This window comes from Mobula hypostoma, chromosome 9 (assembly GCF_963921235.1).
Source record: "Mobula hypostoma chromosome 9, sMobHyp1.1, whole genome shotgun sequence".
NCBI lineage: Eukaryota > Metazoa > Chordata > Chondrichthyes > Myliobatiformes > Myliobatidae > Mobula > Mobula hypostoma.
The window spans coordinates 107,623,134-107,650,327 of NC_086105.1; the positions used below are offsets into that span (position 1 = coordinate 107,623,134).

Genomic DNA, 27,194 nt, shown 5'->3' on the forward strand with positions numbered 1-27,194 from the left:
AAAGCATTGTTATACTTGACTTTCTGGTTACAGTGGCTAGTAATCCACTAAAAGCTTAACTTAAAGTTTTACTTAAACTAAACTAAAACTCTGAACTATAATCAAAACAAACTGGGAACAGGACTGATATTTATAAGGTGAAAAGTGACATTTGATTTCAAACTTGACATTTGTTATCGACATTCAGGAAACCCTGTACAATATTTGGAAAAAGTTCACAGTTGGGTCCTGGGAATGTTGAGTATTGTCAAAGTTTTAGCTACTTATACTTGTTTACATAGCTGCATCTCATATTTTGGTAAAGCATGAACTTAAATGTGATATCAATGAGGACTATGGAAAAAAGTAAGTGGTGCATTATGTGAGCTTTATTAGAGTGGACTTGCAAGCACTAACTACGCATTGAAAAAGGAAAGTTAATATTCTTCTATAGAAAAATATCATTGTTTGTATCCAGTTGCAGGATGGTGAAACAAATGCTAATGACCACCACATGGTGCACCTGAGAGCAGGTTTGGTCCTGAGAGTGAAAATTGCAACAGATATGGCACTACCAAAGCATGATCCACCTTGTTTCTCTGGATATGAGCACAATTTTCCAGGTTAGTTTTTTCCTTGCATGACCTTGAAATTTTGTTCTGCTGGTTAGCTTCTCACCACAGCCCCCATCAGAGTTAGTGTGCAGGAGCTCTCTTGTCCTGATGCAGAGTACGTCACGACAGCATGGGGCATCTGAGCCTTCTCCAGTCAATTGTTCTATGCAATTGTTTTATTTTGGGATGACAAAGCAGACAGTAGAAGCGTCACAACATTGAGATAACAGCTGCTGGGGCTACAATCCCTTACTGCCCTGCAGTTTCCCAGTTAAAAAAATGACACATTCCTTTCAAATGTTTAAAAAAAAAGGGCAATATTTAAAATATTTGCAAATCTCCCGAGCCACCTGTACAGCTACTTGTTTGCTTGAGGGTGAAATGGATTTTGACAGAGGGATAGAGCAAGGTTAAAAATCATTATTTTCTTTACTTTCCAAAAGATGAGTTTCACACTATTTTGGAAAAATCCCTTAACATTTATTTGTTTAGGTTGAATTTATAACTTCCTTATATTTTTGTATTAATTTTATATTCCAGCTGACTTTTAGTTATCTTCTGCATTTTCTTGCTTGTACAATCCTTCATTTGTGACCTTGCTATTTGTGGGACTGACAGTTTTGACAAATACTTGTGACATTTGCATTATTATTCATTTATTGAAATAGAATAATTCCACAGGGATAGGGAGGAAAAGGAAACTGTGCAAAGACACTGAAAATAGCAAACATGGGTATATATGGAAACTAGAAAATAAATTCTTTATAGTTTAGTATTAAATGGGAATCACATTCTACTGAAACACTTTCAAACCTTAACTGTAATTTTAACAAAAATGACAGTTTCAACATATGTTTGTTTTATAAAGCATTCTTATGGTCAATCATCAGGCACAAAGAGTTTAAAGAAAACCTTTCATTTATATAATGCCTTTATCATCTGTAGGCTATTGGAACCATTGAAGATCTTTATGCAGCATTGATTGGTACAGTGTAAGAATTGCAGTGACAATTTGCATGCAGGTTCCCCACAAGTAGCAAATCATGATGGCCAGGCAATTTATCTTTCAGATGTTAGTTGGTGTTATCGGGGAATAAATATTTATTGGGTTACCAAGGTATATGTTTTAGCTCCTTCTTTGAAATAATGCTATGGTTTGAGTGTATCAAAAAGGTTTCTATTAAACATCTCATCCAAAAAACAAAATCAACTATGAATTTAAAGCAGCTACTCAGTAGAGAAGTGAAGTGTCAGCCAAACTCTAGAGCTGGACCTGAATCCAGATCTTTATGACTCAGGGGTGAGATTAGCACCAGCGAATCCCAAAATGAGACAGCTTAAAACATTGCTAGAACACTGTGTGTATTTGAGGAGGAAGTAAGTGCACTTTTGTTTGATCAGGGAATTGAGGGCTAAATGGAAATGGCACAGAAGAAGAGATAAGTCTTGGCAGAGGTCAGCTACAGTTATAACCACTGGTGGGGAAAGTTTGAAGAGCCAAGTGGTCTGCTCCTGCTCCTATTTACTTGTGTTCTATCACTGCTAGCTGTGTAACATGTCTCCCCGAACAGACCCTTTACACCCAGTTGAAAGAAGGTCAGTGAGCCCTTGGTGAGCAAAGGAACTTCTTCAAAATAAAACATCAAAATCAGCCTGAAGAAATGTAACATTACATCGGAAAACTGGAAAGGCATTGCACGCAGTAGATACACCTAGCGGAAATCTACTCAGGAGGGAGTTGTGTTGCATGTGAACGACCTCTGCTGCGCACAGAGCACAAGCAGCAGCCGCAAAAGGAAAGAATGAACAACCAAAAGACCCAAATACTAACTCCAGTCACCACTTACTCTTGCCTACACAGCATCAAAATATGTGGATCACAGCCACCTGAGGGCCCACCAGTAGACAACCTCTTAGGAGAACATCATGCCCAACTTGAGTGACCATACTACTACTGAGCTGGTAGTTTAGAGAACATGAATTGACCTCCCCAATTTAAGAAAAATAAACTTGGACATATCATGAAAATTTCAGATTGCTGTAAGAAACTCAGCTAGTTTCCAAACTTTCTTAAGGAACAACATATTGCCTTTGTTACTATCTGGTTTCTATGTGATTCTCATCATACTGTTAATGTGATTCACACTGAACTGTTCCTTGAAGCAAGCTAGTGGACACCACAGCTTGTAGCTTATGCTCAACATTTACTACTTGAATTACGTAGTTTAGGAAGCAGGTGCCATTCTCTTTAAAATAACTGGAGCTGGCCAGTCAATGTTGATCTAGTCATCACTGTACAGATTCTGAAATGACTTTTTTTTTAATCCAGCTCTTCTGTGCAAACTTTCATAAGGATCCTCTTCTGACTGGACACTGTAACATAAAACAGGTTAGCTAACGTAGTTCATCATAGTTTTTATTTCTATTAACTTTAAGCAAAAGAAAATACGATATAGTTTGAAGCAGACTGCAAGCAGCATGCAGTGTAACAGCAGCAATGATATGCAGGTAATATAGACGCAAAGGTGTTCCATACTATCATGATGAAGCAAACTCTGAGCCATAGGGTGTAACGGCAAATGACTGTGTGTTAGAGCTCAGGCTCAATAGTTAAAACTGGTTAGTACTGAACTGGGTGTCACAGCTTAAGAAAAGGACATGCACAACGTCTTAGCTGATCACTTGCTTCACTGTATATTTTACAATCTGTGTGAAACAGAGAGTGAGATGGCAGATCTAGTTATTGAGAAATGGTCCAGATGGACTGAACGGCTAACTTCTACTCTATTATTCTAGCTCCAGAGTTGTGCATTATGCAGCTATGTCCTCTTGTAGCCTATTGTAAAGATATCATCCTATCTTGATCTTACTTGTATCATATCTCCCTTAGTCTGTTTATAGGAAAAAATATATTTTGTTGCCAAAGGCACAGTGTATTCTTTACATTTTAATGGAACTTTGTATTCAGTATTCATTTGGTGAGTTTGTGAAACCTGTTGTACAGCCTTTACATAAACTTCTCTGCACTTCCTACATTCAAAATACTTCCGGCTGTCTAAGAGCTGCTTTTGTTTCAGCTTAATGCACTATTAGTCTTGACATCAAATCCTTACAGACCATTTGCTTCACTTTTCACAAGCACCTTTGTTAATCTTAAAACATGCCTTGATTAATCTGATAGAATATATCCAGGTATAAGCGTTATTATCTGAATAAGAGAGTCAGGTGTTCGGTCTTCATTCCAGACACTTGAGCACATAATCTAGGCTGACAGTTCTGGTGCAACACTGCGAGAGTGAAGCACTGACAGATGGTGTTACCTTTCAGAAGCAGTGTTAAGTCATGGTCCTGAATGTTCGCTCAGTTAAATGTCAAAACTTCCATGGTGCTACTTGCAGATTTGGAGAGTTCTCCCTGGGAGCCTCACTCATTATTTTCCTTCAGTGTGACATCCCTGGTTATTACCCCTTTGTGGTTTGTGAGCATTTGTTGAGTGCGAATAAGCTGCCATGTTTCCTTGTGGCCACACTTCTGAGGTGCTTTGTCTGGAGTAAAACGTTTGGAACATGGTGAGAAAGTGAAAAGCACTAAATAAATACAGGTCTTCCTTTATTTGGCACGTACTTAAGAGATTGGGTACTAATTATGCACTCACAAATATCAGTGAGATTGTGCAAGTCTGCCATCCTCTCTTGCTGTGTTTTCAGTCCTGTGTGGCTCCACATTAAAATAGTGAAAGACTAGGAAAAAATGTGATGTAAACGTGTGTGAGGTAACAGAGGAGCAAAATCCTGATAGAGGAGTGTTGCAATGAACTTACAATCATTTAAAAACTACTTTACTCACCGGTTAGTTTCATAAGCCACATAATCCAGGCCACAGATATCTCATCAGCATTAACCATGATCTAGTACACAAATATCTCATCAGCAATAACTGGGACTGAAATGTCAGAATAGCATTCAATGAATTCTAGATCCTGGACTCTAGGAAAATTACAATTTAATGATTCATGCCTGGTTCCAGGTATGTTATGAGCATTAATACCACCTGAATGCTGGATACCTGCTCCTGGGTCATGGGGTCAGTGCCTCGCTTCACACAAGAAAAAGACATATAATCCAGAATGTTCATAATAAGAATTGGTGACCCATTAAACATAAGTGTTGATATCTGAAAAGAAGACAAATCAGACTTGGATCCCAATGTGGGCATCAGAGCCAGTTCTCCTGAAATTCCATCCCCGTTCTGTCAGCTTGGCAACCCTCATTCCAGTATCAGGCCAATATCCATCCTGCCATGGTCTGTGCAAGCAGCAGCTGGAGTTGGAGAAGTGGGTGACAAGGTCTCTGCCCACACCCAAGAATGGAAGCAATATACTCACTACCCAGCCAGACTTTAGGCTGCACTTTCAGATTTCTGATGAAAATAACTGGAGTCTGTAGTTCTATGGTCTCTGAGACATTATCAATGAGAGTTTGTACTAAGCAAACTCTCAGGGTTACTTCCTGCAATCCAGTTAAATGATAATGGGACAATTTGATGAGGTGACTAAGGTTTGCACAGTCCTGACTTCATCCATTTCACAGATTAAAATGACTGCACAATTTAAAAAAAATAAAAATGATAATACTGACACTCTACAGAAATAATCAATTTGAACTGTAAAATCTAAATATTTGACGACCACAACCTTATCTACAGAAGCTGCTTCGCAATCATATTAATCCTGTAACATTCTGATTGGGAAAATATGTCTCTCAGCTTTCTTATCTTAGTCAGTGAGCTCACGAATTCTGGGTTCTTTAGAAATTACACCACCCTAGTCAAGGCACACCTGAAGAGAAATCTTTTCTTCAAGTAAAGAGAATAAAATGCCTGGCCCTATCAAGAGACAGTATCCAGAAACAAAGACAGACTTGGCTAAGACCTTTATACTGGTGCTTGCCAGCATCTTACATAAACAGGCCTTCTCTTCTGTTGCACTGGAATGCCACCATATGCAAGCTGTAGTCTGGATGCGCCATTCTGTAAGACCATCTGTCTGCCCCTTATCATTGATTTAAACCAGAATTAGCAGTCTATCCACTTGACGCTGTTGGGGAAGATTTTCCAGTCAGGGCTTTATGCCAAAAGAAGCCTTTATATCATTAGTGAAAAATGAGTTCCACTAGGGGACTGTTGATGGAACGAGCTTTACAAATAATGCCTCTGTCTATACTGGTTGTGTCAAATATCAAAGCTATTTCTGAGAAATTAAGCAAACTATTTTTGGCTGCCTTCTGTTAATTAATCTACATCGAGACAGTCTCTCCTCCTATCCTTTGTAGAGACTCATTATTTTAATTTTCCTAATTTTATCAAACTTTTGGATTAATTTACAATGGAATTTGAAATGGAGCATATTTATTTGATTTTCCAGGCCCTTTAAAGAATAGCAGCAAGAGCTGTCCAGAAGTGGAATTTGATCATTGACATCAATGCCCTCTCTCCATAATGAATCCATCAGTAAACACACACTGGCCAGTAAAGAGACAACTGCATTAAATTAATGACGATATAGAGATTATCTTCCATTCTATTTCTCAATCCTTAGTCCTACAATCTCAATTGAACAACAACAACCTCTCACTCAAAGCTAGCAAAACCTAAGAACTGGTTATCAACTACAGAGGAAGAAGCTGGAGGTCCCCATTAGAGGACCCAGGTGGAGAGTGTCAGTAACACTAAGTTCCTTGCCATCAACATATCGTAGAATCTGTCCTGGGACCAACACATGTGTCATCCCAAAGATTGTGTAGATCCTGCCTGTCACCGAAAACCTTGACAGACTTCTATGGATGCGTAGTGGAGTGGTTGCATCACAACCTGGTATGAAAATACTAGTGCTCAAGGTGACAGAAAGTAGTGGATAATGCCCAGTCCATTATTTACTATGGAGCATTGCCACAAGAAAACAGCATCCATTATCAAAGAGTCCCACCATCCAAGCCATGCTGCCTTCTTACTACCACCATCTAGCAGGAGGCACAGAAATCTTAGGTCCCACACCTCTGTTCAGGAACAATTATTATCTTATGACCATCAGGGTCCTGAAGTAGTGTGGATAACTTCATTCCCCACTATTCTGAAGTTATTCTATAATCTACAGACTCACTTTCAAGGACCCTTTCTAATCATGTCGTCATTTTTGTTTTTAATTTCGCAGTTTGTCTTTTGCACAATGGTTGCTTGTCAGACTTTGTTTATGTGTACTATTTTGAAAAACTGTATTGTATTTCTTTTTTCCTTGTAAGTGCCTGTTAGGAAATGAATCTCAAAGTAGTATATGGTACGATATATACGTACTTTGGTAACAAGTTTACTTTGAACTTTGAACTTTGAAATCAGTGGCGTCTCTGGCTAAACTTGTGGAAAGTCTACAAGGTGATTCTCCAGGGTAATGCAAGGCAATATCAACAAGACTGGAACTTGGACACCACATGGAGTCCAGGGGGGAGTAAGCTGTTACATTAATGCATTCCTAATCTATTAGTAAATGAAAGAAGGTTCATGTGCTGAAATTCCATGTAGAGCTTCTGAGATTAGCCAGTGAGAGTTAATTCTTCAAGCTGTGCCAGATTCCATTAGGTCTCCACAGTGGTCTGACTTCACTGTATATAGAGGGCATCTTAAAGCAGAGATATTCATTAGCTTCTGACACATTTCAATGCCGGGCTTGCATGTTTCATTGATGTATGCCGGGACCGTGGCAGACTTTCACATTGTGTTTGTTTGCCCACTCCAACATGTCTTAATGGAGAACTGCTTCACCAGGACAATAACTGCACTGACTACTTCAGGTTTTCGATTTACTCATTATAAGGATCTCTTTGGAACCCCTCATCAACAATCAAACCTTGACCTGATTGCAAAATTGACTTTTTCTAGTGCTAAACTACATCACTGCCTCAGACTCTCCAGCCAGAGTCTCAATCAGAATTGAAATCAGGTTTATTCTCACTGACTTACAGGACATGAAATTTGTCAATTTGTAGAAGCAGTACAATGCAAAGACATAAAGTTACTACAAATTACAAAATAAGTAGTATAAAAGAATGAAATAATGAGGTAACATCAAGGGTTTAAGGACCATTCAGAATTCTGATGACAGAAGGAGAGAGGCTGTTCCTAAATCACTGAGTGTGGGTCTTCAGGCTCCTGTACTTCCTCCCTGTTGGGAGGCCTTAATGATGGCTGCCGCCCTCTTGAAGATGGAAGGGTGGTGCCTGAGATGGAGCTGGCTGACTCTACAACCCTCTGCATTGTAACCCTCTTACAATCCTGTGCTTTGGAGCCTCCATACCAAGCTGTGATGCAACCAGTTGAACATTTTCCATCATACGCCCGTAGAAATTTGGAAGAGTCTCTGAAGGAGCTGAACTTCTTGTGGATTGTGTTGCTGCCTGAGTCAGAGAGACATCGGAGGAGCTGTCTTCTGAAAGCGAAGTGCAATCTAACCATAAATGATCATCTTAGTCACTTTTGCTTGTGATTGCAAGACCCTATGGACATTGTTATTGTGGAATGCTGCAAGTCCAACACGTTGGCTTATTGGCGGATGGCAGAGGATCTGTATGGCCTTGGTCATAACAAGGATTAGGCCTCAAGCACGGTGCCGCCTGTTCACAGCTGCCCAGGAGAGCTGGAGGCTTTGGAGTCGATGTCCTCAACTAGAGTGCTGGACGTGCCATGGTGTGGCATCCATGAGGGAGTCGATGTTGCCCCCTAGTGTTTGCTCAGCAGAGGACAAGCCGTATTGTGTTTGACTGCAGACTGCTCCAATATTCATGGACACAGGGACTTGGACTACATTTTTTTGTGTGATTGTAATTTACTGATACCTTTTATGTTCTTGGTGTCTTATATGTGCTATATGTGCCCTGTGCTGTGTATGACTGTTGGTACTCAGTTTTGCACTTTGGCACCAGAGTAACGCTGCTTCATTTGACTGTATTCATGTATGGTTGAATGACAACTAAACTTGGACTTGAACTTCTCCCACCTCCTCTTCTGTCAAGTCCATGTTCAATTCCTTGGTGTTGCTGACATTGAGTGTGAGGTCGTTGTTATAACACCAGTCAACTAGCTGATATATCTCATTCTTGTACACCTCCTCATTGCCAACTAAGATTTTACAGTGGTGCCGCCTGTAAATATATAGGTGGCTTAGCCATACAGTCATGAGTGCAGACAGAGTAAAGCATGGGCTAAGCACACGTTCTTAATATGATCCAGACCATTGATTCAAAGCAATCCTGTAAACACTCCTCCACCTCACTTGACCATCATTTCAAGGTCCTAACACTGGTACTGCATTTATTGGTCTCTGCCTATACGCCAGGAGTAGAAGAACTATTGCTACCTCGCCCATCAATTTCATCCCCCCCCCCCGCAGCTGATCATGATATCTCCAACCTCCTGACGTCACAACCCATCCCTCAAGATTATCATCCCTCTCCAACTGATGAACTAAACATTTCCACAGACTCCTTTCTCATGTCCCTCTTTAACTTAACAGGTCTATATGAGCTATGTGGAACAGGTGTCCTATCTCATATACTCCTTGCCTCCCTTCATTGCCTTGATTCCAGTTGTAGCTCAACCAGTGTTTAATAGAAGTTCATCATGATGACTTTTGCTCTGGTATTCTGTACCTGTACTTATAGAGCCTAGGATCTTAAATCCTTATTTAGATGTTCAAAGGTTCATCTTATTGTCAAAGTGTGCATGTACAGCACAACTCTGATATTTGTCCACTCTAGATAACCATTAAATACAGAAGGACCATGGATGTCGATGAAAGAAAAGACATCAACTCCCTCCACTACCGGCACAAAGAGAAAAGAAATAAAATTCGCAGACCCCAACATCCCCCCCCCCACCTGTAGCAAAAAGCAGCCATGATAACAATCAACGACCCCCTACACATTACAATCCACGACCCCCTCACTCACAGAAGAGAACAGTGACAGTATCACCAAACCTCCCAAGCCCCCTCTAACACAGAAAAAAATTAAAAGATCATCCACAAGAAAGAAAACACCGAGAAACTGAAGGAAACCAATATAAAGTGCAGTCCAGTAATCACATAACTCTCAGAATATAGGAAATGTCTTTTTGTCTGCATATGAGGAGAGCAGCAGCACTTTCTCAATATTCTGTGCTATTTCCAACAAGGAATCTCTCTGTCCTTGTTACCCAATCTAGCACTGCATCTCTAATTTATTTTGCTTCTTCTCATTCTTCCTGTCAAATGTAAAACTTCACACTTCTCAGCATTAAATTTCGTCTGCCACCTATCCAACCCTTCCACCAGGCTGTGTTTACCTCCTGGATGCCCTTTACTAGCCTCCTCATGGTTCATCTCCGTCTTTTGCATTATCTACAAATCTGGCAATTGTGCTCGTAACAAGTCTAAGCCATTAACATATATTTAGAAAATAACTGGCCTTCGAACCAACCCTGGAGACTCCACTGTACAATCCATCCAGTTCATATGCTGTAGCTGTTTGTATTCCATGGCCTCCAGCATTGACTTCAAGCCTATAAAATGGCACCCTTTCAATAACAGAGTCAGTTTAAAATATAATATTCACTGCACATTTTAAACTATTGTGAGCTGATCATTGTTCATTCTACAGGAATAGAAAAACAATTAAAGTCTCAGTAACTGGCAAAAGAACTTTGATTGATTTTGTTTACTTATAGAAATTCTGTACTGTCAGTATACCTTATTTTAGCTTTTCTATCACGGAAACGATCACCACCTGAATCAGTTTGAAAGATCTAGAAATACTCGGTCATTTTTTTATTCTTATGTATACAGTACTTTTTTTTAGAATTCACCTCTCCAGATATTATGCTAACTTTTTTGGATGGTTGATTTTCTTAGATTCTCTCTTGCTACATCACCAAAACCTTCAACAAGAATCCCATCCACCTGCCGCTTAAATTACATCTTTCTAAAAACATTCTTCTTGGAGATTTGACTTATCCCTGAAAATACATATTTCCAAGTATTATCAACTGATGTCACAATTACTGCGTTTGCAGAAAATACTGCCCCAGATTAATCACTTCCCCTACAGTTTGCTTACATTGACTACAAAATATATTAGACAAAACATGTTTCCACTTTACTCTTTATCTGCTTAGTGCATTAGTGAGTGTTGTCTTTTGGTGAAATTATTGTTGTCCTGGTAATCCTGGTTCAGTATAATTCCAATAAGTTGGAACTGGATTTGAATTCACATTCCACGAATGGATTGATGAGATCTGAACCCATACAAGTGTCATTTCTCGAGAATATATGATATTCAGAGTATTTGTCCCAGTTACTATGTGAAGATCAGGTTAAGTGACTTAAGTGTGCAATTCTTTGTTTTACTGTGCATTAAGTGACAGTAAAACACCAAGGGAGAAGGCAGGGCAAAGAAGAAGTGGAAAAGCACAAGAGAGGAGTCAGAATTTGGATAAAGCTTTCAAAAACTTTGCATTGACAGGATGAGCTGAGTGCCCTCTTATGTTCTGCTACATTCTAAGATTTAAATATAAAAATCAGATGCATTTAAAGTAAGAGGCTTTGTTATCTGATTAAAATCTGATAACCAATCTCAGAAGTGCAGTGTTCAATCTAGCTCAGTTACTAACATCGTACTAATAATCGTATAATTTCTCAATAGATCCTTGAACAAGTGTTGATACATTGAATGAATCTGTGCTATGCCAAAACAGACAGTGGGGAACTTGAGGCTGCATCATTGTGGCATCATATTCTGTAAGAATGAAAGACAATCAGCATAAAATACTGCTGTTGTGGAATCTGTGGTTGACAATAGTTACAAATATCAGGTTTTAGCAAGAATTTGATGCTCAAGCAATGGCATTATAGTGAAGCAGTTGTGTGTAATGTTCAACAAAGCCAATCTGCAGAGTGGAAAATGTGAACAGACACTAGGACAATAAAACATCTCTCAGAGAGAAAAAAAAATCAACACAGAGTCAGGCAAAGAGCTCACACAGCATGATTGCAACTTTCATTAAATCCATTCACAGCACTGTCACAGAACACATGCCTACGTTGTAGTCTATTAGAGAAATTGTAGTGAATACTGCCCTCTTGAGCAAGGAGTCACATAGCAATCAATCATGGTTAGTGCGTACAGGAAGACATTAGTTTAAAAAGTAGACAAGCTTCTTTCATGGCTCAGTTGGTAATGAACTATTCAGTGCAAATCTGAGGAATGTAAACTAGAAGGTGCTTGGGTTTAATTCCCTGATCTGTGCTGAGTTAACAGTTCTCCACAAGGACGACTGAAGTCAATCAGCCTTGATAAATGAGTCGATGTTTTCCATCATCGCCCAATAAATGTTACAAACATATTTCTTAGCATTGATGCAGGTCAGGAAAGTTTTGACTGACACTTGCTCACTCGATATTAATCTGCTGAGATACACTGTCTAGACATCTAGAAAATTCAACGTTCAAAGTAAACTTATTATTAAAGTACATAAAGTAAAGTAAGTAAATCATTCGAGAAGAAAGTTAACATCAAAGTCACCAAGTTATTTATGGCGAAGTTTGATGAGTGGTAGCTGGATGAATAATTTTAAAGGTCCATGTGCATATCGTGAGAAAGCCAGCTTCCATCACACATGTCATGCCTTGTTTCTTTGCTACCGTTAGGAATGCTGAGTTGTCATTGGAGAAGGTTCACAAGGATGATTTCTGGAATGAAGGGGTTAATGTATGAGGAGTGTTTGGCAGCTTTGGGCCTGCACTCATTGGAATTTAGAAGAACGCAGGGGGGGAGGGGGGCGCTGGATCTCATAGAAATCTATCTAACATTGAAAGGACTAGATAGGGTGGATGTGGAGAGGATGTCTCCTATGGTGGGGGTATCCAGAACTAGAGCGCACAGCCTCAAAATTGAGGGGTGACCCTTTAGAACAGAGGTAAGGAGGAATTTTTTTAACCAGAGAGTAGTAAATCTGTGGAATGCTCTGCCACAGACTGTGGTGGAGGCCAAGTCCGCACGTATATTTAAGGTGGAAGTTAATAGTTTCCTGATTGGTCAGGGCATCAAAGGATATGGCGAGAAGGCAGGTGTATGGGGTTGAGTGGGAACCAGGATCAGCCATGTTGGAATGGTGGAGCAGACTCGATGGGCTGAATGGTCTATTCCATTCCTATATCTTACAGTCTTGTGGAAGGAGGTACAGAAGCCTGAACACACACACACTCAATGACTCAAGAACAGATTCTTTCCCTCTGCCATCTGACTCCTGATTGGACATTGAACCCACAAATTTCAAGACGTGGGTGATAGTAAATCTGATTCTGATTCTGATTCTGAACTAGTTAAGCAATGAGAAGTAGCATGCAAATGAATATCAAAAACTAAGCCTCCTTTTAAGCCACAAAACTGGTTTTGAACATAATTATTTTCTCCTTTTGTAGATTAAGGTTCAAAAATTCAGCCAGGACATAGCAAGTTGATGCATGTAATTTTATTTTATATGCGGTACATTCTTAAAAATTTTCAGGCCACCCTTAGACTACTCAAAGGAATTTTGGAACAAGTGAGAAGAGTATGAAGAGTTGGTCTTTAGTGCAAACATTCCTAACTACCGTTCTTTTATGAGAAGGTTGTCACAACTGAATCACAGCGATGAGATCATCACATATCTCTATCTGCTTTGTCAGGCCACTAATCCAAGCCCACGTGGTCTTGGTCCTATTGTATATCTGTTTCCCAGCTGGAACTATTGTAAACCCAAGTCCCCTGTGCACAGCTAGAACACAGCAGATTCAATGGCCTTAAGGGTGAGTATAAAGTGTTTACTATCTTCTGTGCCACAAATGAATTGCTTACTGAGTCAAAAGTGCATGTTGCCCCTCAGCATTTTGACTCTTCATGCACTGTTAGATGAGTGATATTGTGAGGTATATTTTATGAAACAAATCCTTTCTTCTCATATGCCTTTGGAGAAATTACTTTAGTCAGAGGGTGGTAAATCTGTGGAATTTGTGACCACAAGCAGCTGTGGAGGCCAAGTCATTGGGTGTATTTAAGGCAGAGATAGATAGGTTCTTGATTAGCCAGGGCATCAAAGGGTATGGGGAGAAGGCAGGGGAGTGGGAATGACTGGAAGAATTAGATCAGCCCATGACTGAATGGTGGGTCGAATGGCCTGCTTATGCTCCTATATCTTATGGTCTATAGCTCAGTCAAACAGCAATTTCATTATAGCTAAAATCAGAATTTTGAAAAATTATTGCTATATTTTTAGAAATGTCTGAATATAATTTAATGTGACAGGGGAAAATGAAATAAATGATCATCTGAAAATAGGAAAGCATTTAAGGTGAACAGGAATATATATAGCTTCAGTGAAGATTGCTTTAGTAATGGTTTAGAATGTGAAAATAAAATAAACTTTACTGAGTTACCTAATAATGTGCACCCATGGGTGAAGCCTAGGAAATTAAGGTGTGTTCTGCTGCATCTGAAGGTGAACCCACAGGTCAGTACCTTCCAACTAGGTGGTAGTTCTGTACACCTTAGTGGAAGGAAAATCAAAAATAAAAGTGACATATGTTGGAAATCTGGAATAAAACAGAAAATACTAAGAAGACTCAACAGGTGAGACAGCATCAGTGGAAAGGGAAACAAGAGTTAATATTACAGATGGAAGATGAAGGCTCTTCGATCCAAGATATTAATTGAATTATATTTCAATTAAAGTTGCCTAATCTGCTGAGTGTTCCCCATATTTATAACCTTAGCATAGGCTATACTTTTGCTATATCATCCTTTTCCTAGAGAGGTAAATCTTTTCCTAGAGAGGTAAATCTTTTCCTCTGCATGTTGAAGGAAAGATTAATCAGAAAGCTTGAAAATCTCAAACATAGAAACTAAATGTGAACTTCAGATTTGTCTGGAAATATGATTTCTAAAATAATTGTGTACATTCCATGAACTAAGTGTGCGGGGTGGTAGGACCTAAACAGCACATATGGGAGGGGTGAGAGGAGGGGAGGGCTGGGAGGGGGAAAGGAGATGGGGTGGTAGGTTTTCCTTTGCTTTTTTGCTTGTTTACTGTACATACATTCATTTGACTTTCATTATGTTGTTATAAGAAAGAAAAGAAAAAAGAAGCGTTGTACTTTAGGACATTGTCGGTTGTGGTTAAGCTGATATTGCCTCACAATAAAAACATTTGAAAACATTTGATGTAAAGAAAAAAAATAACAACTTATATTTAAATGCAGTTTAAGATGACTTGAAGGGCTAATTACCAAACATGGAAAGTATAGCATTAACAAGTACAATGAGGTACCAGCGAACAGCAGTTTAATAATGACCATTGATCTATTTCTGTGGAGCAGCTAAGTGTTAGGGAGAAAATCCCCGACATAAACCCAGCCGTCTCAGATCACTCCAAAAAGGGAAGGCAGACTCTTCTTTTAAATATCTCATCAGAAAGAGAGCATATTCAGCAGTGGAGAAATTCTTCACAGCTGTCCGAGGAATATCGGCTAAAATTTTGTACTCAAACCCATGAAGTTGGGCTTTGAGAAGATTTTGGTTCCAAGGTGAGAATCCTACCGCTAAGTCAGTTTGCAGTTATTCCAAAATATCAAGGCTCAATCCAGCATTCGGCCTTGATTTTGATCCCACCTGCTAATGGTGGAGCACAAAGAAAAAAAGGTAATCATGAATACTCTTCCAGATTCACATTCAGGTTTATGCCTACAATGCATTCCTAATTTAGAGATTACAAATCAGGCTTAGAATTTCAAGAAAAAGACATTTCATTTTAGTAGTTGAACTACAATTGGATTAATTTTAGGTTGAATTTCTCAGGAAGAGCGCAATAATCATTATGGACATTTTTGAGAGGGAAAGAAATGTGGATGTGGGAGAATGCATGTGTGGGCATGTTTAAATTATATGTATAAGGGCTTCCTCAATCACCTTGACGGTTTGGCCACTATGCTTGCATTCAACAAGTCCCTTACCTGGGAAAACAACATGGGCCATTTACTCCCATAAACAAGTTGTTTTTGATGAAGTGCAGCACATTATGTCTATTCAGAAGCTAAAATTTTACCAAAATGTGGTTTTTGAATCAATGTCTAATTTTTACTAGACTGTTAAATTTAGATTATCATTTTACAGGAATGTTTGCTGGCTTTGTTGATGTGATAGTTATAAAATCAATGAAGTGATGCAAACTCATGTTTATTTTCACAAGCAGTTTCGCAGACTTCGCTATTATGTCCTATCCCCTATAGTGGCCCTGACTCTGTGATGTGTCCCACTTCCTGGAATGAGAGATTTGAATGCCTGCAATAGATTTCATGTGCGAGCCTCTGCAATATGCTGTATATTAGAAGGGCATTCAATAAAAGAGCCATCAGAGCTAAGCTAAGGCTTATGTTATTCACTGACTGCACCAGTGCATGTTTGAAGTGTCAACATAACAAAATACGCATTTTACCAGGGAATCTTATCTTTAATGAAGTCTAACTTCCCATGTTCATTTACACGTGCTGAAACTCCAATATAGTTGTAGAATAACATACACAAAATGCTGGAGGAACTCAGCAGGTCAGGCAGGACTCTGATGAAGGGTCTCAGCCTGAAACATCAACTCTGTATTCCTCTCAATAGATGCTACCTGACCTGCTGAGTTCCTCAGCATTTTGTGTGTGTTACTTAGGATTTCCAGCATCTGCAAAATTTTGTGTTTATCTAGTTGTACAATCTAGTCTGCTCTCAGTAAAGCAACAAGTGTTTGGGACCCACCTCCCTGAAACCTGCCTTTTCTCCTGAGTGGAATCAGTGTGGTAGAAGTGAATTGTGTCCACATTGCTGTCTGGCCAAACAATGCCTCCACGCAAGGTTAGAGCAGTATATGTAACATCATACAGTGAAGTCAAAGTATAAAAACTCTGAAACATTGGGCTGAATTGAGCTCTGATATAGGGAGTGGATCTCAGGAAACCACCCTTACCATCCCTTCCCCAGTGTGCAGCATGTCTTTAAATTCTGCATCTATGTACTGAAATGCATTCTCAGAAGTACCCTCATTCTGTCTTCTTGAATTTACTTCTTCCACCACCTTACATCATGTTCTTGATGAATGGACGTAAGCTTCCCCTTGCCACAAAGAATGCTCCAACTCCATTCTGAGTGGCTGCAGTCCTGAGGATCCTAAGAGTTGATGGAAATGTTACCTTATTATAAGAAGGATTAGAAAACATCAACATTTCTCTCTCTCTACCTGGCAATCACCATTACCAGTTCATACTTGACACCAATCCCTTCAGTTTTACATCACCATGCCAAAGAACAAGAGACAACCACATTCATTAGGATATGATGACATTCATGAAAAAAAATTAAACAAGGTTAAGTTTTTCTCTTTACATCAACTTATATTTTAATTAATTCACAGTAGGCTGATATACTTTTAACAACTCATTATTTTTGTTTTGAAAGTAATTACTTCTTAAAACAATTTAAACTCCATTGAAGTTTCTGAAAGAAGCTTTTACACAACCATTGGAAGATGCTTGACTGTAGAAAGTTGTCAAAGGCCATCAGATTGGCTGTGAGAGACAGGACTCGGTGTGCCAGATCTGTTGCCTCAGGGAAGAGTGACAGAGTGAAGATCACCAGTGTGATGGAACGTATAGGTGTTATAACAGCCAAATGTAATTATAGGTGTGTACAGATAGCAAGATGGATCAGTCAGGATCCAGTTCTTTAGCTCAGCCCATTGGACTGTTTTACATATTACATTTAACACAGATTTCAATATATTCAGTCTGAAGGAAGTGTGATTTATCTCTTCCAATCATATTTGGGTGCCATAGTAGCGTAGCAGTTAATGCGATGCTATTACAGCTCTGGAGTTTGGAGGTCAATTCTGGCACAATTCTGCAAGGAGTCTATGTATATCCTTTCCGTAGAATGCATTGAGCTTCCCCGGGTGCTCCGTTTCCCTCCCACAGTCCAAAGATGTACCGAGTAGGTTAATTATTCATTGTCCCATGATTAGGTTAAGGTTAACTGGGTTTGTGGGGTTGCTGGGGCGGCATGGCTCAAAGGACCAGAAGGGCCTACTTTGTGCTGTATCATTAAATAAACAAATAGATATTTGTACAGTATAGGTCGGAACTCACTAGGAAATGTCAGTTCTTCAGAACTGAACAGTTGCCATTTCTACCTCCTCCAGGAAGCTTAGGAATCACACACAAGCGTGGAAGGTCCAAGTTTACCAGCTGAGCTCCACCAGCAATTCTGCAGCTGCACTGTAAGGATTGCATGGAGCCAGTGTCAGACCACAGTCTCGCTGTAGTTTTCCAGCAGGGAACCTGCCCACTGAACCTGTGGCAGTCAAGTGTTGACACAGGAAGGGCAGACCCATTGCACGGAGACAAAAGGCAGAGAGAGAGAAGAAAGAGTAAAAAAAGCAACATACACTTCTTTGCAATAACTGTGTTAGCATCAAGTTTCAATTGTTTAAAAGTGCTTTAGTGTTCTCATTCTATAAGTTTTAATCATTTTAATTGTCAATGGCAATCAGAAGCATTCAAATCCTCAGTAGGTTTATCAGCTGGCAAAGCCTACTATAGGTGGTTTTGTCAGATGCCAAGCTCTTCCAGTCGTTCCTTAGGCAGGTTTTATTGTCAATAATGGATCTAGAAAACATGTTATTGGTGAGTTAGCCAATGGTGAACATAGACAGTTCGCCATCGGCAGCAAGTTTCAGCTCATTGTAATCTTTCAGAAGCTTATATAGGGAATACTACTCCAGTCCCGCCAAACCTGTGAGATCGAGACGACTCTCCCACCCCAAATCCCGGTCTGTGTGGATGCTGTGTACTTCGCTACCCTGTTACAACTCAATGCCAAAAAATAACAGATAGCACACTGCATTCAATTAAAGGACTTACATTTATGAATCTTACTTAAATAAAGGATTAGAAAAGAAAGAAAAAAACGATTCATTATAAACAGTCAAATGTGCACAAGTTGGAGCTCATCTTGAACTTTGTCGTCACTCGCGCACTGGGCCCTCGGTCTGTGTGAAAGCACATTCCAGCTTCCAAACGCCACTCACAATCCATCTCGAACAAACGGGTCTCCTACCGGGTTATATCCTACATCCGGTTCTCCCCAGCGTCTTCTCTCTTCACCTCCCGCCGAACAAAAGGACCCAGTTCACACCAGTGTTAAGCAGACAACACAAAAACACACTCCCCTGGTTGGCTCACGTTCCAAGGTGCCTGTAATCTCGAACTATAACCCAAACACTGCTTCTACAGAAAGACCATTATGTTAGCCAAGGAAAGTTAAGTGGTGATATTTTAAGTAGTGCCCTGTTTTAGGCCACAGTTATTAACATTATCTTCTATCACAGCATATACCCAGACCAATTGATATGTCACATGTGCCCCTGTTGACTGTCTGTGTCTTGCTCACTAGAATGCAGTCCTAGGGTCGACACTCTTCTTTCTCTTCACTCACCCAAGATTTGACATGAAAAATCTAAGCTCACCAAACTTCTACTCAGGGACAATATCAAATGCCGAAGTAACAAAAATCATAATTGTGCAAAAGGTGTGGACCACTTAAAAAATACTAAGGAAGATATTACTTCACAGGGATACAGCTTAAGGGGTAACAGAAGTTCCTCCTTAAAATGTAATTAGGAGAAGTCGTTGCCCTGACCCCCATAGTGATGAAATGTTTTGAATGGCTTGTCAAGCCTCATAATACAGCCAGCCTCCCCTCATCACTGGATCCTCTGCAGTTTGCTTATCATCCAAATCGCTCTACGGAGGACGCAATATCCACCACACTGCACACAGTTCTCTCTCACTTGGACAACAAAGAAATTTATGCCAGAATCCTGTACATTGATTTCAGTTCAGCATTCAATACCATCATCCCGCAGAGACTAGTGGAGAAACTGTCACTGCTTGGCCTTAACACTGCCATGTGTCGCTGGATTCTGGATTTCTTGACAGAGAGACCACAGTCAGTCCGTGTTGGCAGGAACATCTCTGACTCCATCACGCTGAGCACTGGATCTCCACAAGGCTGTGTGCTTAGCCCATTGCCATTTACACTGCCAACAGATGACCATGCAGCCAGATTCAAAGAGAACCTGATCATTAAATTTGTTGATGATACCACAGTGGTGGGGCTCATCAGCAAAAATGATGAAACAATGTACAGGGAGGAGGTCAGAGAGCTGGTGCAGTGATAACAACTTGACGCTTAATGTCACCAAAACCAAGGAGATGATCATCGATTTCAGACGGTCTCAGCCTGAGCACACACCCCTCAGCATCAGCGGCTCCACAGTGGAGAGAGTGGAAAACATCAAGTTCCTTGGGGTGCAGATCTCGGACAACCTCACCTGGTCCAGGAACACCACTGGGATTGTGAAACAGGCCCAGCAGAGATTGCACTTTCTGAGGAAGCTTAAACAAGTATCACTCCCCACTAACATCTTAACTACATTCTACAGAGGCGTGGTTGAGAGTGTGCTGACCTTTTGCATCATAACCTGGTACTCCAGCTGCAGTGCTGTCGACAAGAAAGCCTTGCAGAGGGTGGTTAGGGGAGCAGAGAAGGTTATTGGGGTCTCCCTACCTTCTGTCCAAGACCTCTTTCATAGTCGATGCCTCCAGAAGATACGGTACATCATTAAAAACCCCTCACACCCTCTCCATGAACTGTTTGTTCTTCTGCCATCAGGCAAACGTTACAGGAGCATCAAAACTAAAACCACAAGGCTACTAAACAGCTTCCTCCCACAGGCAGTCAGACTGCTAAATAGCTGCTCTACCTGACTCTGCTTTGGACACTTTTAACTTGCACTGGACACTTATAACTTGATTTTAACTGACATGTGGCTGTTGTGTTTTACTATTTATTGTTATGTTTATTATTTAGTGTTGCGTGTGTTATGTTATGATTGCACTGCTCCTGGGAAACACTGTCTCATTCTGCCCTGCAGAGCTGATGTACGGTTAGAATGACAATAAAGTTTTTTGAATCTTGAATCTTGAAAGCAGGAATGAATGCTAAGTACCCCATTGTGCCCTAGACATGGACGAGCAGTAGTGCAAGGACTATAATGGAGCATTTTGCTCTGATAAACATGTCTGACTAATGCAATATCCAGACAGGCAGTGCAATATGCTCAGATGTGTCCTGCAAGCCATTCAGAAAATGAAAGGGTAAGAATTGGGAGATGGGAGTTCCACTCATATGAGCATGAAGGGTCTTGCCAAGGACATCCTGTATACATGTGTGGCTTGGATCCAGTATCAAACATTTATCTTTTTTTTAAAATACTTTATTTTCAAAATTTTCAAAAAACAATATGTTACGTACCCCGTAACTGGGTTGCCAAACCAGCAGAAATGGACCACTCAGTTGGAGTCTGGATTACTGGAACTAAGAAAGTTTTATTAAAGAAATAAGCAGCACAGTACTCTAATAGTAAGGATATAAATGCAACAGGTTAGCAATGAATAAACACACATGTACACAGAACTAGGATAATAGGATCAATCAAGCTCTATCGCAGTCTAGGGGTAAATAACCAGTTTCAAGTGACGCAAAGTTCAGTTCAATTGATTTCGGTTCAGTTCGCAGTAATCACTGTTGTGCCATTGGACGGGGAAAAGGAGAGAGAGCGAAAGCAAATGAATATTCAAAACGGATTCCACACAGACCTTCGATATTCCTCGCAGTTAGCTTTCGGGCGAGTCCTTGGTAATGTCTTCTGAGGTCACCGACTGTGACCCCTCCGTTCCAGACACGATCGTTCTTCAGCGGTGAACCCTGCACCCAGGCAAGGGTGGACACGCACCAGGTTCCCGCCGACCGTATCTTTCCACCCTGTGTGTCTATGGCTGGTCCCGCGATCAGACATCCAAAAACTCCCACCGACTTGTGGGGACGCACCGCTTCCAGGGTCTCGTTACCTCATGGTGTCGTGTGTGGTGTCTTAGCGAACCTACCCCTTTTTATCCCCCTGCTGGGGTATCGCCTGTCCATCACACTTCAAACATTTCAGGGTTCAAAAGGAGCCGGTCTTGACAATACCCAGACCAGTGTCTCCTTCCGTTAAACTCTCTCGTCTCTTCATTAACATTTCCAAATGCTGCTCCATTGTCTTACTTATCTCTCTCTCCTGAAGACAGGTGGCAGATCAACTGTTGATCCCACTGGTGCTAGCACAGGACAGTTAACATCTTAGTCTATGTGTACTTTTGTAACCCTCTTTCGTCACAAATAAAATTAACAAGAACGTATAAGCTCAGACATGTGTGAAAATAAAATGAGCAAAAAAGAAGAAAAAAGAGGACATAACATTAGAAGGATACCTGTTGTACAGAGTGCTCAAAAATGCTAAGCATTAAGTCTCAAATGAGGGCTGTGAGAGATTAGCTGGGGGGAAATTGTTCATCTGCCCCCGGCCTCATCTAGGTAGGCAAGAAATGGATCCCAGATAGCCGAAATTTTTTTAATTGAATTGGTTCTCAAGAACCTGAGTCTCTCCACCTGTGTGACTGAGATCAAGATCAAGATCAACAACTCCGGGGACCAACCATTGCAGAAGTGGCAACCCCTTTTCCTGAGAGGAGGTGAAGGGGAGACACCTTGAAGACCTGGTCAGTTCACAAGTATCACACATAAAAGTTGCTGGTGAACGCACCAGCAACTTTTATGTGTGTTGCTTGAATTTCCAGCATCTGCAGAATTCCTGTTGTTTGCAGTTCACAAGTATCACAGCTTTATAATGAAGATAGTGCGGATGATAAGAAAAGAGCCAAATGAAAAGCAATGAACTATTAAAGAATCTCTTTTGTCTGTTCTGATTTGCTGTGAATGTCATAAGATTCAAGATTCAAGGTTATTTATTGTCATTCATCAGTACTGAAGTGTAAAGGAGAACAAAGTGATTGTTACTTCAGATCAGATGCAGCATTAAAAAAAACACAATAAGCATAAAGAACACAATAAAACACATAAATGCATAAGATTGGTTTGTATACATAGACTGATTACATATAGATAGATAGATATACTTTATTAATCCTGAGGGAAATTTGGTTTCGTTACAGCCGCACCAACCAAGAATAGAGCGTAAATATAGCAATACAAAACCCCCCAACAATCAAACAACAAAATGCAAACTATGACAGATGGAAAATAAGTCCAGGACCATTCTATTGGCTCAGGGTGTCTGACCCTCCACGGGAGGAGCTGCACGTTTGATGGCCACAGGCAGGAACGACCTCCCGTGCCGCCATGTGTTGTATCACGGTGGAATGTGGCCGAAGTCCAACAGTAAAAAGTTCAATATCCAGTCTGCAAACACGTTCCTTGATCGTAATATGCCCCAGATTGCACCATCCATTGTTAACCAGATCAGTAAGCACCCAACTCCTTCACGCTTACCGCTCTCAGTGCACATCCGGTCAGCCGGAACGGTATTACCCACCGAACTCCTCTTCTCCGAAAGTCTCTGTTGTCTCGACCCGGTCCTCTTTCCTCAGCTTTGTGATCCCCCTCTGCATCCTCTGTGTGTTTTCCTCTGGATTTCAGCAGGGGCGTCCGCCGCTCTGCTCGCTAAACCGGCCGGCATTAGCTGGTCCCTGGAATACACAATGCAACCTTACTTCTGTCCCGCGTGTCGGGATGTAACCATTTCCAACGCTAAAAAAAACAAATAAAACTCTCTCTACCAGCATGTTAGAGAGGGTGCAGCTTCAACGTGTTACCGTGAGAAAAAGAAATACAAAAAATAATGTAAATTAAAAAGTAAGAAGAAGAAAGTAAGAATAGATCGGAATGGCTGTACCAGGCTGCATGCACGACCGGCGCATGCGCACATAAAGCGACACTAGGTACAGGCGTGTCTGTACATAAGGTGCTTGTGACAGGACATGATGAAGTAGTGGTGGTGGGGGCGGGGAGGCGGTAGGGTGAGTTAGTGGTTGGAGGTGTTGATCAGCCTGACTGCTGAGGGGAAGTAACTTTTTGAGCCTGGTGTTCCTGGTGTGGATGCCGCAGAGGCTCTTCCCTGATGGGAGTGGGACAAACCGTTCATGAGCAGGGTGAGAGGGATCCTTCACAGTGGTGCTGACCTTCTTCTGGCACCTTTCTGTATATATGTGCTTTACGGGATTTAAGCTGGTGCCAGTGATGCATTGAGCAGTTTTAAGCTGTTGTACAGCTCTCCTCTCTGCCGCCATGCAGCTTCTGTTCCACACAGTGACGTGTAGCTCTGTTCCACACAGTACTACAGCGTGTTCTTTATTTATTTATTGAGATACAGATGCAGGCCCTTCCGGCCCTCTGAGCCACGGCGCCCAGCAATCCCCCAGTTTAACCCTAGCCTAATCATGGGATAATTTACAATGACTAATTTTCCTACCAAACGGTGCATCTTTGAACTGTGGGAGGAAACCAGAACACCTGGCGGAAACCCATGCAGTTACGGGAAGAGCACACAGATACCCTACAGGCAGCAGCGGGAATTGAACCCGGGTTATCTGTACCATAAAGCAATGTGCTGACCACTATGCTGTCAACGGCATGTCTGTAGAAGGTGATGAGTATTGATGTGGATAGTCCTGCTTCCGTTTGCCTTCTCAGAAAGTAGAGGCGTTGGTGAGATTTGACTATGCAGGATGAGTTCTGGAACCATAAGACGCTGCGCTAGATATGAGCTTCCAGGTTTTCAAAACTGTTCACAGTTTCATCTGCTGTGCTGCCAATGTGAAGATGAGTGTGAGTGGTGGGAGTTTTCCTGAAGTTGATAACCATCTCGCTTGTCTTGGTGCCACTGAAGAAGAGATTATTTGCCTGGGAAAAGGCCTGGAGCGCTTCCACCTCCGCTCTGTAGGCAAATGACATAGGGTCAGACAGTTACACGGCAACAGCAGCAGGCCCATCACCCAAATTTGTCCATACTGACCTGAGCTCATCCCTCTTGGTCTATATCCCTCTGAACACATCCTATCCATGTGCCTGTCTAAGTGTAGCTATACCTGCATCTCCCACTACTCATTCCACACACCCTCCATCCTTTATAATGAAGTGTCTCTTGGGTCCCTTTAAATCTTTGTCCTCTTATCTTAAATCTACGTCTCCAGCTTTAGACTCCTGCCCTGGGCAAGAGACTATCTATGCCCCTCCTGACTTATATACCTCAATAAGGTTACTATAATGTATGGATGTATTTCTTTTCGAGCAATAACCCCCTCCCCACACCACCCCCACCCAGCACTACATATTGATCTGTGTCTACACATGCACATTGTTCTCTCTGTCTTGCTGCAATGTGAATACATCAGTTCACGCCATGTCCTGCATGTATGCTTTTATTTAATTGATATGTAGTTGTGTGCAGACAGAACAAATTGGCGAGGGGGTATGAATCTGAACGTCAGAGAATATCACGAATTGTACAGACATTATGGGATGAAATAGACAGTTAAATATCATGAGAAAGTTGGAGGGCCCATGAATAAAAGTGAAAGAAGTGCTGAATTTAAAGTGAAAATAACGTGGCGATAGCTCCAGTTGGGAAAGTTGGTGAATTTGATAGCGCTAATGAAGGCTGGGAGTCATATGTTGAGAGGGCAGAACTGTATTGTAATGCAAACAACGTGGAAGGGAAAAACAAAGCACCTACGCTTCTTAGCTTAGTGGGTGCAAGAACGTACAGTCTCTTAAGCAACTCAGTAACCCCTGCAAAGCCAGCAGGAAAGACGCTCCATGAAATTATTACAATTTTACAAAATCACTTGAGCCCTAAACCGTAACAGCTGTGAGATTTAGATTTTACTAATGGAACCAATCAATACATTGTACAAACTTTCTCAGTACTGTGACTTTAGATGCATTTAGGGACAGGCTTGTATGTGGCATGCATAGTCAGAGCACTCTAAAGAGGCTACTATCTGAAAGAGACCTAACTTTAGAATGAGCATTGACCATTGAAATATCATTGAAGACCGCAGCAAACGATGCAAAAGGACTACAGAAAAGGAGGTTAGAATGTGAAATGCATGAAATGTCCCTGAATGGTGCAAAAAGCCAACAATTTTGTTGATGTGGCAAATCCTTCCATGATGCAATTGACTGTTGATTCATAGAAAAAGTCTGCAGGAAGTGTTACAGACAGGTCACGTAGAGAGATTGTGCAAGGCAGACAAAAAGCACAACTGAGTGAAAAGTCCCAAACACAAAACTTAGCAAATACATAAAGTTACCAAATGCAAAACAGAATCTGACAAAGGTGAACTGTCATGCCTAGAATTACATAGTATAACTGAAATAGATCACAAAATAATTTGGATAACAATAGATGTGTCTGGTGTAAAACTGAAAATGGAGCTGGATACAGGGTCAGCTTTGTCCATAATTTCAGAGACCGACAATAACAGACTCTTTCTAAGACACCATTAGAGAAGACCTCGATGATGCTAAAGACTTAGACAGCTAAGAAAGTGTCCCCCAAAGGCAAACGGAAAGTAAATGTGATGTATGAAGGCCAAACACAGCAGTTAGAGCTTTGTCCATTGAAAAGTGGAGGGCCAGTACTTCTCGGACGTGAATGGTTGAGAAAAATCCAACTAGACTGGCGCTCAGTCAAAGGTCTTAGTGTGACATCAACAGGCAATAGCACCCCAAATGGGAGCACTAAGCAGAGATTGGCACAGCCGCTTAATGCTAATGAGAAGGTGTTTGAGAAGGGGATTGGTAAACTCAAAAGCATGAATCCAGAATTGAACTTGATAAAACAGCAAAATCAAGATTTCATAAAGCATGTCCAGTGCCTCACACACTACATCCTAAAGTGGATGCTGAACTTCTTCTGGTGATCAAGAAAGGGAAAGCCGGAGCTATTTGCATATATGGGGATTTCAAGGAGTGCTGCGTACTGTGCAGTATCCCCTGCCACAAATAGAAGACATTTTTGCATCTTTGGCAGATGGCAAGAGGTTTTCAAAGGTTGGCTTGTCACAACCCTATCTGAAAATGGAGACTGAGGAGTCAAGCTGGAAGTTCCTCACAATCAACACTCAAAAGGGACTGTTCCAGTAAAATCATCTTGTCTTTGGCGTTGCATGAGCTCCAATAGTTTGGCAAAGGGCCATTGACCAAGTGCTCCAAGGTATCCCAGGAGGACAATGTTGACATCAGCATGACTGGCAAGAAGATGAAGAGCAGCTCCAGAAGCTTGGTAAAGTGTTTACCAGGATGAGTGAGAGAGATCTGTGTGCGAAGAGAGACAAATGTGAGTTTTTCAAGTATGAAATCTCATACTCTGGACCTGTCATTGACAAGAATGGGTTATGTAAGTCACAAGAGAAGACTGAAGCAGTGCTACAGGCACCCAAACCTGAAAATGTGTCACAATTCAGATCATAATTGGGCCTTGTAAGCTGCTACCACCATTTTCTCCCAAACATTGCAGCAGTGCTGCATCCATTGAATGCACTGT

At 41.0% G+C, this 27,194-nt stretch overlaps 1 protein-coding gene across 2 annotated transcripts in view; it reads left to right on the top strand.

Annotated features, from left to right (window-relative positions):
• Window positions 1-568: 568 nt before the first annotated feature.
• The window catches only part of grifin (galectin-related inter-fiber protein), a 48,653-nt gene continuing 22,027 nt past the window's right edge, over window positions 569-27,194 (top strand). Inside the window, exons 1-2 of one of the 2 annotated variants that reach the window (XM_063057426.1) lie at window positions 569-602; window positions 2,923-2,982. In XM_063057426.1, coding sequence (XP_062913496.1) covers window positions 585-602; window positions 2,923-2,982 — 78 coding nt within the window. In that variant the 5' untranslated portion in view covers window positions 569-584. Of the gene's footprint in view, window positions 603-2,922; window positions 2,983-13,363; window positions 13,462-27,194 lie in introns of those variants that run through there. The other variant, XM_063057427.1, reaches the window with a different exon arrangement.